Here is a 14,815-nt window from a genome sequence, read left to right as displayed (position 1 = left end):
AATTTTATGTGCCTTCTGGAAAGAGAGAGAGAGAGAGAGAGAGAGAGAGAGAGAGAGAGAGAGAGAGAGAGAGAGAGAGAGAGAGAGAGAGAGAGAGAGAGAGAGAGAGAGAGAGAGAGAGAGAGAGAGAGAAAGAGAGAGGATAATATTAGACAACAAAGTGTAAATAATAGAAGTAGAAACACGAGCAAATATTATAGACAAAACAAAAATGCTCACCTGCTTGGAAAATATTTATAGCTATTTAATAAACAAGCAGCACCATCTAAAGTATGTCTTGTATAATCAATTGCTGGACACTCCTTGGGGGTTTTATGAGCAGCGCAAAGAAAAATCCACTGTTCAGTGGCAGTCATTTGAGTACACGTTTCAGCGTTACATTCTGCTTGTAATCGAACTGCAATCGCGTTTAATTCCATACAAAACTGCCTTAAAATAAATATAATTGTAATTTTTCTCTCTACTAAAGTATGTTAAAGTTTAAAATTGCTTCTGCTGCAAATACACATAAACTAGGGATCCAAGTTTGGTTTAAATTAAAAAAAAAAAAAAAAATTTATTAAGATTAATTTCAGCCTTGAGACTGTTGGTCCTACTGACTTGCCATTTTTTTTTTTATCAAATTACTCCATTGGATGTTCTCCAATCTACTCATTATGCAACAATTCAAGTTTATTTTTCTAATTTGATTATTTTTTGATTATTTTCTTGTATTTTTTCTCTAATATCATCCTTTCCCTTATTCTTTTTTTTGCAATTTTCCCTCTTTTTCATAATTTTTTGGAGCCATTTTTTCTCTTCTAAAGTACGTCGGAGTACCAAATTCCTAAATAGTCTAAAACTAGGCTAACAAAATTTAAATTCAATTTCAGTCTTGAGACTGCCGGTCCATTTGACTTGTTAATTTTTGTTTTTATCATATCAACCCATTGGTTGTTCTCCAGCCTACTCACTATACGGCACTTTAATACGGGACTGTCCCAAGTATTGGTACTCGGGACATATCCAATGCATGAGCGTAGGCACACCGGGGATATTTGCCCCCTCCCCCTATTTTATTCTGGACTTCCTGAAAAATTTTGCATTTTTGGCAATGTTTATACAAGGTTTTGCTGTTTTCTACTTCTTTCCAAGGCATTTTTCACTCAAAATATCGAAAATTCGTGGCAATGGGATTCCAACTTAATTTGCCTCTCCCTAACGAGAAACTGAAACGAACGCTTTGGAGACGAACGTTCAGAGATTTAGTTCTGCCCCCCCCCTTCTGAAAAGTCAGTCTACGTCCATGGTCCCATGTATTGTAAATACAAAATACTACAAGATTCCTTTTTTTCAGTCAATGAAAATAAGCTTAGGGCTGCCATCACTGAAGTTGTCCAAAATAAAATGAGCATACGAGATGCGGCAGCTATCCATTGCGTTTCCAAATCCTCCCTACCGAGACATCATAGTCAGTACCTAAAGAGCATAAAAAAAGATCCCGGTGCTATGTTTAAATACACGTCAAAAATTCAGAATAACATGGTTTTTTCTGCTAACCAGGAAAACGAACTCCAAATTTACTAAATAGAAGCTTCTAAACTTCATTATGGTCTTGGCATTTCAGAGGTTTGAAAGCAAGCCTATTAGTATGCAAGAAGAAATGAATTGCCATATCCGTTGAGTCGGGATGACAAGAAAAAAGCAGGCAAGAAACGGTATTATGGCTTTATGTCACACAATCCAACCCTTTCACTAAGAACGCCTCAGGAAGAAAAAGGTCATATAATGAAACTAAAGCAAAGTTTTTCATTGGATGATTTGGGGTTTTCTATACAAATTGCAAAACAAATCGCTCCTAATATTGCCCCATTGTTGGCACATATTTTTAATTTGTCTTTACTAAATGGAGTTTTTCCTGATCTTTTAAAGAATGCCAATGTTTTAGCTTTGTATAAAGGTGGTGTTTCTACGGATCCTTCAAATTTATGAGGAATTTCACTGTTATCTGTTTTTAGTAATATTTTGGAAAAATTGTTCATAAACAACTTCAAAATTATTTATGTAATAATAAAATATTGCATCCTTCACAGTATGAATTCATTAAAGGAAAATCAGCAGAACTAGCAATACATCAGCTTTTAATTGAAGTAAATAATGCGCTGGACACTGGTCAGGGCGCCTTGGCTATATTCTTGGATGTGGCCAAAGCGTTCGACTCGGTGGATCACCGTCTTTTACTAAATAAACTAAAAAAATATGGATTTTCTTCAAAATCTTTGAATTTTTTGCATCTTACCTTGCTGAAAGAAAAACTGAATGCCACGATAGTAAAAAGAGAATCCGATCTAAGTCATTTTCCGTAAATTGTGGGGTTTCTCAGGGCTCTGTTTTGGGGCCTACTCTATTTCTTCTATTTATTAATGATTTGCCTGAGTTTCTTCCTATCTGCAAAATTGTTATGTTTGCGGATGATGTTGCGATTTTTTCTTCCCATTCTGATTTAAAACAGCTTTTCCTGAACATCCAAAGTACTCTATCAACTACTTCAGAGTGGTATTGTCGAAACCTTCTTCAATTAAATGAAAGGAAATGCCAGTATATACTATTTTTACGAGTTGGTTCAGTCAATTCTGATGTTTTTCTCTTTATTTAAATAATGTGGAATTGAAACCGGTACAACAGTTTAGATATTTTGGGATAATTATTGATGAAAATTTGTCGTTCCACGAACATGTTAAAACTCTATCGGTAAAAGTTACTAGGAATGTTGGGATTATGTGCCGTCTCCGCCATGTTTTTCCGGTTAATATGCTTAAATCAATTTACTTTTCTCTGGTCCACCCTTTTTTTCTATATTGTGTTTCAGTGTGGGCTTAAACTTTTCCTGCGGTTTATAAACCCCTTCAAATTTTACAAAACAAAGCGACAAGGATACTTTTTCGGATTGATAATAGGTCTTCTGTTACTCATCTTTTTGGATCAGCTGGAATTTTTTCTATACATAAACTTCATTTCATTGCAAAATCCCAGATATGTAACAATTACGTTTTTGGCCAGTTAGCATCATATTTCCATGGAATTTTTCCTCTTAACGCGCAACGTCATTTGTATCCGACATCACTCAGGTTCAATTTCTCACACGAGTTTAGGCGAACAAGTAGAGCAGGATTTAGTTTGAGGTATATTGGTCCGAAAGTGTGGAATTCTATTCCCTGGATATTAGAGTGCGCTGATTACTACCAGCAGTTTCGCAGAATGGTTAGGAAGTTTATCTCTGAAATTTGACTTTGGTTTTATTTACCTTGTTTGTATTTGGGCAGTTGTCCAAGAGGCTTGTTTCTGTTTTTTTTTTCCGTTTTCATTTAAATTGCTAACGGTGTTTAATAGTTTATTGTAATTTTTAATAAGCTCAATTATGCAACTAGACATGTGCGCAGGTGTATTTTGTAGCGTTATGTATATTTCACAAATAAAATATCTATATAAAAAAAAAAAAAAAAAATTGCTACAATGTTGGGATTTTCTTCTCCAAGCTTTGTGATGTCATGACCAGGTATGCCTTCCTTCCCCAAAGTATATGGAACATGGATGAGAGTGGTCAAAAGGGGTATCTGCAATATCTCAGGATAATCAAAGGGTATTTAGCTGACACTTTCACGGAATGTTGAGGGGGGTATTGAACTAAATAAAAATGCAACATGTAGATCCAGGTTGTCAAAAAGACACATATAATATATATCAGGAATAGCTAAGGGTATTGAGCTGAATTTTCAGGCATTTTTTTTGGGGGGTGGGGAGGGGGGGGTGGGGGGTGTTGAAGTTAAATGTGAATGCAGGTTGCCGCAGGGGCGTACCTGCAATGCCTCAGGAATGGCTAAACGTATGAAGTTGTGACTTTCAAAGCATTTTGAGGTGAATGTTGAATTAGATCAAAAGACATGTACATCCGGGTTGTAAAAACAGCTTAGCTGCAATATATCAAGAACATTTATGGATATTAAATTGAAACTTTCAGAAAATTTTGAATTAAATCAAAAGATATTGCATGTATCCAGGTTGTCAAAAGGACGCATCTGCAATATCTTAGAGTGGCTCAGGTTATCAACTTGAAACCTTCAGAGAATCTCGAAAGTACACTGAACTAATTTAAAAGAAACACGCTGCTCAAAATAAAAGTGTTTTCAATTAAGCGCAAATGACGCTCTGACCTCTATAAGGCTCATGGGGCGTTAGACCTACTCCTTTTTGGGTAATTTCTATTCATTTCAAGCTTGACTTATTATTTTACCTTATTTTTGCTCATCTTTTACTTTTCATTGAAAAACTTCTTTTTTTGTAAAAGTTTTTAAGAATTAATTTCATAAAAATACAACCAGATTTGTAGGGTTAGTGTCCTTTTTTGAGATGCTCTTTTGTTGCGAATCTAGAGCTAATCTGAGGTAGATTTTTCGGAATAAGCAGTTTTTTTCCCAGAGCCATCCAATCGACTAGTCTAGCGGGCTGGGAGGGGTCAAAGTTTCTATTGGGGGGGCCATACAAGGCCTGAAGACACAACCACAAAAACACCAAAAAAATTAAAATAATCCAAACACAGATATATTAGATTAAAATATAATTTTCTTGAAGTATAGACATCAGTTTCTGTTGCTGGTGATTAGTAAATAAACAAAAGTCGGTCCATCAGTTTATGTACTAGTCAATAGTTTTTTTCATTACTTTTTACTCTAGAAAGGTCTAATAACACGCTGATTCATTGACTTGGCTAAAATAAGCAGAAATAACAGGCCAAAGTAATCAACAGTACCATGATAACAAATTGCTTACTTCATCACATTCAGGAAATTTACACGTATTGGTTTTTTAGAGGTGCCCTCGTTTAATTGTTTGAATCACATCCCCCCTCCTAATATCTGGAACTCATTTGCTGCTTTTGTTGGTCTGCATTCTCTTTTCTACTTATTTCTCATCACCAGTTGATTTATAAAGTCAATTTAAAAAAAAAAAAAAAAAAAAAAAAAAAAAAAAAAACAGCACAATTTTTGATGTAACCTACACCTATATCCAGAAAATAGGAATGCAGGGCAAAATTAAGCTTGAAGCGATTCCAAAAATCCACTGAATTAAAAATCTGTGAATTTAAACAAAATAACAACGCTATTATTATTGTGTTATTTTAGAAGAGGATATAAGATTGTCACCAAGCCACATTTTTACAGTTTTCATTTCTCTTCTTGACAAGTCAAAACTTTTTCCGAGTTCGCATCAGTTACCGCAAAACCCCAACACCTGTCTGAAAAAGAAAAAACGCAAACATTATCTGGCATTATGCCAAAAAGTGTACAATAAGTGTTTAGCTGTACATTTATTCAAACTAGCCAATGTTTTGCAGATCAATTTAGCTCTAGTTATTTTATAATCCAAAAAAATTAAAGATAAAGAAATTGTTTGCATTGTTGCATCTCAGGTTGGATCAGAATATACTTCCCTGTTTAAATCAAAATTGAAATTCTGTTACATACAAAAATATTCAGCTTGTTTTGAATTTTCATGTTCTGCTGGATGATCCTGTACTAAGTGTTTTTTTAATTATTATTACAATTATCTTCAAGCACCGATGCCGGTCTTATACCCAGTAATGAATAACAAAAAACAATCAGGGAATATTGTAAATAGCTAGGTCATTAAGAAAGAGAAAAAAAAAAGCCACTATTAAATCTTCTCATGGCAGGAGGGGGGGATAGAAACTACCCGTTTTGATCTACTAAGATTTAAAAGGGAGCACTTATTTTTTTCTTTTAATACATTCTTTAATGTATTCTTGTTTCCCATGGAGGAAGGGGAAGGGGAAATCAACCCTTTGGTCTTCTCCTGGCAGCACTCATAACTTTTAAAGATCAAAAATGCTTTGCTGGGAATAATGTCTTGTGTTCTTGCATGTAGACTATTCATGAATGAAATTACCTTATGCTAATGACAGTACCTTATTTGCAAAAATAACCCCAAAAACCAAGAACAATTTAAGCAAATGTCAAGCAAAATCCTTAATGATAAACTTAAACAATAAAGTACAGTTAATTTCTGTAAAAAAAAAAAAATCAAGCGAAACTAACCAAGCAACGTTACTATACAATTTTGAGCTGGTAGCTCTAATGGAAACTAATAGCTTCAAATCTCCCCAAAAGGAAAAAACAGTCTTTTGAGTTTCTTTTCGTCTTTATCTTACCATTATTTTTAATTCAGCAATTATTTGTTTTATTATCATTATTATATTAAATGCTTGAAAATGCTGAGTAAAACCTGGATAATTTATTTTTATGTGATCATCAGCCCCCTGGAGCAGTGTAAGCTTTCGAAAGCCTATGGCATGTTGCATTTGTTTTGTTACTCTTTTTATTCATAAATTTAATTATGTGTAGGCCGATGTATTTAATTAATAATGATCCTTGACTACTAAGGTCCTTCTGTTGGCCTTACAGTGTGTTGCTACAGCTGAGTTTGAACTCTGGGTCCCATATTCCTAAGCTGAGGTCAAACCCACTGCACCATCATAAATTTATACGATGTTTACATAAATATAATACTACATACTTAAGACTACAAAAAACACTACCTATTTAGATACTATATAAATAATACTGCATACTACATATAGTATGTTTATGTAGTATATGCCTATAGAATATGTAGTATACACATTTACTCGTACTATATAATTAGATACTACATGCATATGGTGTGTATGCATATAGTATATACACAAATACTATTACTACATATTTAATACTACATACTTAAGACTACATATTTAGATACTATATAAATAATACTGCATACTACATATAGTATGTTTATGTAGTATATGCCTATAGAATATGTAGTATACACATTTATTCCTACTACATACTACAATACTACATATTTAGATACTACATGCATATGTAGTGTATGCATATAGTACACACAAATACTATTACTACATACTACATATTTAAACAACATAAATTTAATGCAATATAAATTTACAAGAGGATACTTCCAACTCCTTCAAAAATCCACCTTTAGCATCCTAACTTTAAACCCAGAACAATTGAGAAATAACATGTCAACAATTATAAATAAATTTCAGACCTTAAATGTTCGTACTTCCAGACACCCTCATCTTGAGAATCTGGTGGGGTGAGGATATCGTCAATAGCTGAAGGGTCCTTCCTAATTAACTGTTGAATATATTGCTGTACAGCAAGTGTACTATCCATATCTTCAAATGCCTCCTCTGGCCATTTGTAAAAATCCTAAAAACAAATATATTTTGTTAAAAAATAAACAAAATAAATAAATTCTAAATAAATAAATATTATAGCAAATCAAGACAAACCAAGGAATAGCTAAGCCATGCGAAAATATAAGAGAGACCAAATGCTGGATTCAGTGTTTAAACAGATCTTGCCTAGTAAAGTGGTAGCACATATTTTTGTTTTCGGCAAAAATAAATTGAAAGCAAAAACAAGCTTTGTTCATTAAACATCGTGAGTTATTCTTAGTTGGACTATGTTTCACTCAGCGAAAAGAAAGACAGTTTTTTAAATCTCTTTTGAAAAACAACTTGAATTTCATATTATTCCCTGTAGGAAGTATAACCACTAGGGCATGGGTGCCCATAAGCTGAATTTCAGGGGGGGCTTACCTGGTCTAATTGGAACTTCCAGGGCTGTATAATAGAAATCTCAAACTAAAAATATAAGGCAGCATCATTCAGCCAGGGGGTGGGGTGGAGCACCCTCCCCAATATGGGCGCCCATGCACTAGAGTACTGAACGTCTGGGAATACTTTTATTACAAACCCTCTTATTAAAAGAACAATCATGACCATGGATAGCTCGGTCCATTGAAATTATTATTGTAATTTTTCTGCAGCAATGTCTAGCCTTTAATATGAAGCAATTAAATTTCAAAATTCACTTCACAGCTATCAAATGGGAATATCTTTCTCTAAAGGCTCAGAACCAACTGATTTGTCAACAAACAAATTGTGTTTTGAAACTCCTACGTTTTGTCAAGGTAAAGGGTGCCTAATTTCAACCACCAGACAATTTATGAAAAAATCTGAGGGGGCTGGAAGGGGCAAACCAATTTTCCCGAAGTCTTTACTTATCTAATATTTTGTATTCACACAAGAAAATGGTAATATGATAATTATCAGAAAAAAATATAGAACCACTTACAAAAAAACAACAACAAAAAAGTAAGCATATACAAAATTATTTCTTGCTTTAATAATAAAAATCCATTGCGTAAAATTGAAGAATCTCAGATCCATGAAAAATTATGCTATTTGTTGATCATATTTATGAATATAAGATCTGACACTAAACTGACCAATCATGGCAAAAAAAAGAGTTTCATTAGGAGAGAAACAGGCTTGATGTCAGTGAAAAAGACAGAAACAAGAAAAATAGTAAAAATATTTTTTATTTCTCAAACAAAGAAACTGAGCTCATAAGATAAACAAAGCCAATGGAAAGAACCACAACAAGAAACCAAAAGAAAAGAGAAAAAAATCTTAGAAAATAAGCAGAGACAATACAAACGAGAAAAAAAATTTAAAAGAAAACTAAATAATCCAGGTAGTAAAAAAATAAATAAAATAAGCTTTTACAATTCAGACACTTCAGGTAAAAACCATACAACAACAAAATACACAAATGGTCCTTTCTTCTATTGCAGCTGTTAATTGATTCACTCAGAGATTTTGTACAATAAAGTTATTCATTTTAACATTAGGTTATTTTTTTAAACGTTATGACCGGCTGAATCACTATTTGAATCACCAATGTCTTTACTTCTCGTCAAACCTAAGAAAGTATGTTTTTTAAGCTTCCCTTACCCATTGTGTAAAATACCAATCATCATAAATATTTAAGAAAAATTAATAAAAGAGAAGAAGAAATAACAGAAGTATCTTCTAAGGCTTGTTTTCAGGCTATTCATATCCAACACGAAGTTTGACACGGGTTGTGCAGGTTATTGTTTTGAGCGTACTTGTATGATATAGCCCCTACCTAATACCCTTCTAATATGTTTCTGTGACGCTCAATCATGAAATATACCTAAGTATGATGAAAATATAATACTTTAGAAACAAATTTGGGCTGTATATTTGCGAATTAGGGAGGGGGGATGAATTACAGCGGGTCTGCATGCCTAATGTGTTAGGTACCATTATTGTGCATATTATGAAGTAAGAATTGTTTTCTAACTTCACACTGTCCAAATACTTTACCCCCTCCCCAGCCCCCTTAATGTTGAAATATAGAGCCCAAATTATATATTTTTCACTATTCTGTCACTTCTCTTTGTCTTGTCTCATGCTAAGCTGAAAGAAACTAACGAAAAAAAAAAAAACGGTTCTATGATGCGTTAATGAATGAACAACTTGATCCGTAGGGGCTATCAAACAGTTCGTGGTAACGGACTGTAAGTAAGGAGCGACCCGGCTCAATGGTAACCGAAACTCTAAAAAACGAAATTTTGACACCAATAGATACATCAAAAGAATCAGATTTTAATTCTGATTTCAAATATATAAGTTTCATCAAGTTTAATCTTACCTATCAAAAGTTACGCGCCTAAGAAACTTTGGCTGATTTTCGAAAAAAGGGGGAAAGACCCTCTAAAAGTTATAGAGCCTTAATGAAAATCACATCATCATATTCAGCGTATCACAGATCCCTACTGTAGAGGTTTCAAGCTCCTATCTACAAAAACTGTGGAATTTTCCATTTTTTGCCAGAAGAAAGATCACGGATGCGTGTTTTTTTTTTTTTTTTTTCCCATGGGTGATAGTATCGAGCCAGTGGTCCTAGAATATCGTGGGAGGGCTCATTGGAACGGAAATTTAAAAAGTTCTCGTCCCCTTTTTATGTGACCCACAAAAATGTAGGGCAACAAGTCCTCCGTTCTCGCTTATTTTTTCCCCAAAGTCACTTAATCGAAATTTTGAAGTAGCCTTTGGTTTCAATATGGTCAAAACTGTAGTATTTTTATCTTTTGGGTTGATTTAATCTCTCAAAGCCCCCAGAAAGTAGGTTTAAAGTTATGAACTTTTACCCAATGTTAACATATAGTATTGGTTATTGGGACCCGGCTCAATGGTAACCGACACTCTAGAAAACGGTATTTTGATACAAATAGATACATCAAAAGAATTGAATATTAATGCTGATATCAAATATATAACTGTCATCAAGTTTAGTCCTACCCATCAAAAGTTACGCTCCTGAGAAAATTTGGCTCATTTTCGAAAAAAGGGGGAAAGACCCCCTAAAATTTATAGAATCTTAATGAAAATGACACCATCATATTCCGCGTATCAGAAAACCCTACTGTAGAAGTTTCAACCTCCTATCTACAAAAATGCGGAGTTTTGCATTTTTTGCCAGAAGAAAGAACACGGATGCGTTTTCATTTGGTTTTTGTTGTTTTTTTCCCAGGGGTGATCGTATCGACCCAGTGGTCCTAGAATATCGTGGGAGGGCTCATTCGAACGGAAATTAAAAGTTCTAGTGCCTTTTTTAAGTGACCAAAAAATGGAGGGCAGCTAGGCCCCCTCCCATGCTCATTTTTTCCCAAAGTCACCTGATCAAAATTTTGAGATAGCCATTTTGTTCAGCATGTCCGAAAATATTATAAGTATGTCTTTTAGGATGACTTAATCCCCCGAAGTTCCCGGGAGGAGGGCTGAAAGTTATGAACTTTACCCATTGTTAACATATAATATTGGTTATTGGGAAGCATACAGTAAATACGTTTTCAGAGGAGATTTTTCCCGGTCGCGGGGGGGGGGGGTCAGGGGGTAGTTGGGAGGATATGTTCAAGAAGTAATTTGTCAGAGGGGACGAGTCATTCCTAGGAAGGGGACGACCGACTTTCCAGCATTATTTAAAAAAAGATCAGAAATTGAAATAAAAAACAAGTTTTTCAACTGCAACAGCAGCAACATCAAAACTTTAAACGAACAGAAAATATTACATATATGACTGGGTTCACCCCCTAGTCAATGCCTCACTCTTTAAGCCAGAGATTTTTTAGTACTTTCATAAGAGCTATTTATTCTAATTAACGGCCTTTGTGATTAAGCGGTCATTTTAAAGAATTGGAACAAAATTCGAACTTTCGCTTAAAGAGCAAGGTATTGACTAGGGGGCGAGCCCCCTAAAATACGTATTAAAAATATATGAATATAGAAGTTCGTTACGTAAGTTAATTCGTAAATTACGTATATTTATTAATAATAAAAACGTTCTTAAATAAAATAAATCAAGTTTTGAGAAAGAGATTTAACCAAATAAAAGTAAATTAATATGAAAATTTTGTTTTAATTATTCATATACTGTGAGCCAAGATCAAAATCTGCATTTATTCAAAAACGTTCAAAAATTAAATAAAAAAAAACAAGTTTTTTTTTTAAACTGAAAGTAAGGAGCGACATTACAACTGAAAACGAACAGAAATTATTCCGTATATGAAAGAGGCTGTCCCCTCCTCAACGCTTTGCTCTTTACGCTAAAGTTTGACTTTCTCACAACTCAATTTTTTTAAACAATAAAAAACTTTAGCGTAAAGAGCAAGGCGTTGAGGAGGGGACAACCCTTTTCATATAAGGAATACTTTCTGTTCGTTTTAAGTTGTAATGTCGTTCCTTACTTTCAGTTAAAAAAAACTTGTTTTTTTATTTAATATCATACAAGTACCGTTCCGAGTATTGTGTTCAACACAGGGGAATGGCTTCTCAAAGCCCGTGTTCAACCAACTTATCCTGGCACGTTGCAATTTCGAAGAACCCGTAAGATAAAAGCACTTTAAAGTTTTGCTGGGTTGAACACAGAGTACCTGAAAATGAATTTTGTCAACCCTGCTCAAAACACACTTCAAACCTGGTGCCAGATAACTCAAATCTGAATGTAAAAAACAGCCTGCCAATATGCTCGACCAAAACAGAATTAAAAGTGTGAAGTAGTTTCCCCAATTTTTAAATCTTCATCTTAGGAATGTAGTGCTCAATAAATTGCTCAATCAACAATAGGAGACTTCAATATAAAAACACAAGACGTGACATAAGGACAGTCACAAAACTAATTTAGGATAAAGAACTCATGATGGAAAAGTAGACAAATGTAACACAATAGTTACAAAAACAGAATACCAACTCCAAGCAAAAATATACAGTATTATCTCTTACAAAAACAAAATTTGATCCACCAAAGAAAATAAAGAGACTAGAGATTCTACTAAGAATTTATGTATAGACTCCTAATTATACCCAAGAAAGTCTTTGACACTAAAGATCATTGACTTACCAAAAATGCATATAAGTGGTGTATTCCTTTGCTTTTTTACATCAATATTAATTTACCAGTTTCAAAAACGAGTTAATATCCAGCAACCATTTTTCAATTCCTTTTAAAAGTTCAGAAATCTTTAACTAGAAATTCAATTAAACAAGTTGAGATCTAAAAGCTATTATCTAAAAAATAATATAATTATCTGCAATTTTGTTTCTATTTCAATGTACAAAACTGCAATATAAAAAAAGAAAAATATAAATTGAACTAAATATTTACAGATACATTCTAATCAGGGGCGTCGCTTGGGGAGGGGAGGAGGGGGCAGTTGTCCTCCCTCATAATATGGAGAATTTTTACTATATATCCCATGCCCCTTGATTATCCAGATATGGACACCTCCAGCCCCCTCCCCCCAATAAAAATGCTGGAGATTCGCCTCTGATTCTAATCTATTGCAAAATGAATTTTGAGGAAATATCAACTTAAAATTTATAATGAAATTGGTAAGTCTATTAAAAAATATTTGTTTTAGTTCTGTTTTATAAAGGAGTTTTGAAGCCTCAACTTCAACTCAGAACATCTATTATCAGTTAAAACAAGAGTTGTAAAATTTCTTTTACACGAACTATCAGGAGTACTGGCCCTGAAAAACATTTGAATGGGATGGTTGAGACTTATGTAGATATAGCTCTAGTAAGATAAAGTTTTTAGGATTTGGTCCTTAGCTTAGAGTGTTGATTCTGAATTGCTTTAGATGTTACTAGATATTATTCATGGGCTGGTTCAATATGTTATTCATTGGCTAGTTCAAGATGTCATTCATGGGCGGGTTTAGCATTCCGTTCAATATTCACGACAAGCAAAAATTTTCCAGGCCAGAATTCAAGCTTACAAATGGGCAGTCAATCCAAACTGCTAGTGAAAATTGTTCTAAACTAGTGATTTTCTGTACAAAATCTAATTTATCCAGCTCCTGGCTTAAAAAAAAAAAACAAAAAAAAATTTAACTGTTCTCTTTATTTCCTTTTACAGTTGAAATTTGTGGTAATTTTCATTAGCTAGTCTTAGAGACCAGATACTGCGGCCTAAAGGTGTATCCAAGCACCAGGAGGGGACTAAATCCAACTGTTATGGTAGTACCTGTTATATTTGCAAAGAGGATTCAATGAAAACCAAATGATGTAACTGTTTTGTCCTTATTGTACCTAGTTTACAAAAAAAAAAAAAAAAAAAAAAAATGCAGTAGGATACTTAGGATTTTACCAAACGGATCTGAAAACTAGGCCAATTCAAATTACCTTAAACTACCTTAAATGTCCAGCGAAATAAGGAAAAACCCTATAGAGTCGCTGGTCAGTGACGATGTGGAGCCCTTGGTGCGGCGGCGTCCCACTCTATTTTCCATGGTTTGGTGGACCAATTCTCATCAACGGCGATCTTGAATGCATCAACAGAGGGAGCAGTGACAACTGCATTGGGAAGACTGTTCCAGGGGGCCACTACTTTATTGGAGAAATAGTGGCTGCGGAATCAGCTGTGCGCTCTCTTCCGGAGCAGCTTCTTACTATGCCCTCCTGTCCTGGATGATACGTCAAGTTGGAAAGGCTTGAGAGAAGAAGAATCGGCATGCAGTAGCTTGTAAGCCATGATGACATCACCCCTCCGTTGTCTGTAGACGAGTGCTGGGAGCTGTAGTTTGTTCAGGCGAGATGGGTAGTCGAGGTTCTTGCATCCATCAACAGCTTTGATTGCGCACCTTTGAACAGACTCTATTTTCTGTTGGTCACCCTTATTCAGGCTCGTGGCAACACACATCCCAAATTCGAGCAATGGTCGCACAAGACCCTTGTACAGCTTCGTCATGACTTTGGATGATCTGCTACGTGCTGTACGCTTAAATATTCCGAGGGATGAGATGATTTGGCAACCGCTGTATGTGCGTGTTAGTGGAATTTTAATTCTTCATCGACGACTATTCCCAAATTTCTTTCAGCTGCCGACGAACCAATCGATTGCCTAGAGCCACCCCCTCCACTCATAAGGTACTGCCACTTCTCATTCTTATTCCTGAAATGTACTGTCTTGCATTCCTGAATGTTAAACTCAAGCTTCCATTGGCGGGCCCAAAGGGAAAGTGAATTCAGGTCTTCCTGTATGGTGGCTCTTATCGCTGTCGACTCCGCGGGCCGTATAAGCTTTGAATATCCCGTACATAAGCTTTGAATCGTCCGTATAAATACTTATCTTGTTTTTTTAAATCCCGTGGAGCATCATTAATGAAAATATTGAAAATTGTTGGGCCCAAGATCGTTCGCTGGGTGACGCCAGTATCAACTCAAGCAACTTTTGAGAGGAATTCTTGCCTGTTATCCCCAAACACTTTAACTCTCTGCTTTCTTCCTGAGAGGAACTGCATCACCCATTCAACAACCTCAACATGTATCCCGGTAGCTAAGAGTTTTGCCTTCAAACAGTGATGGCAATCTTTG

The 14,815-nt window shown here is 34.8% G+C and overlaps 1 protein-coding gene across 3 annotated transcripts in view; it reads right to left on the bottom strand.

Annotated features, from left to right (window-relative positions):
- Mob4 (MOB kinase activator 4) overlaps positions 1–14,815 on the bottom strand; it is a 54,358-nt gene that overhangs the window by 24,120 nt on the left and 15,423 nt on the right. For 2 of the 3 annotated variants that reach the window (XM_089091197.1, XM_089091198.1), the window contains 2 exons: positions 7,111–7,274; positions 220–429 (listed from right to left, as the gene is read on the bottom strand). In XM_089091197.1, the coding sequence (XP_088947323.1) occupies positions 220–429; positions 7,111–7,274 (374 nt within the window). Of the gene's footprint in view, positions 1–219; positions 430–7,110; positions 7,275–11,732; positions 11,872–14,815 lie in introns of all 3 variants that reach the window. The other variant, XM_089091199.1, reaches the window with a different exon arrangement.

Source organism: Artemia sp. Qi Xiang Cuo, chromosome 6 (genome assembly GCF_049724085.1).
Source record: "Artemia sp. Qi Xiang Cuo chromosome 6, ASM4972408v1, whole genome shotgun sequence".
Lineage (NCBI taxonomy): Eukaryota > Metazoa > Arthropoda > Branchiopoda > Anostraca > Artemiidae > Artemia > Artemia sp. Qi Xiang Cuo.
This window is presented reverse-complemented; position numbering and strand designations above follow the sequence as displayed.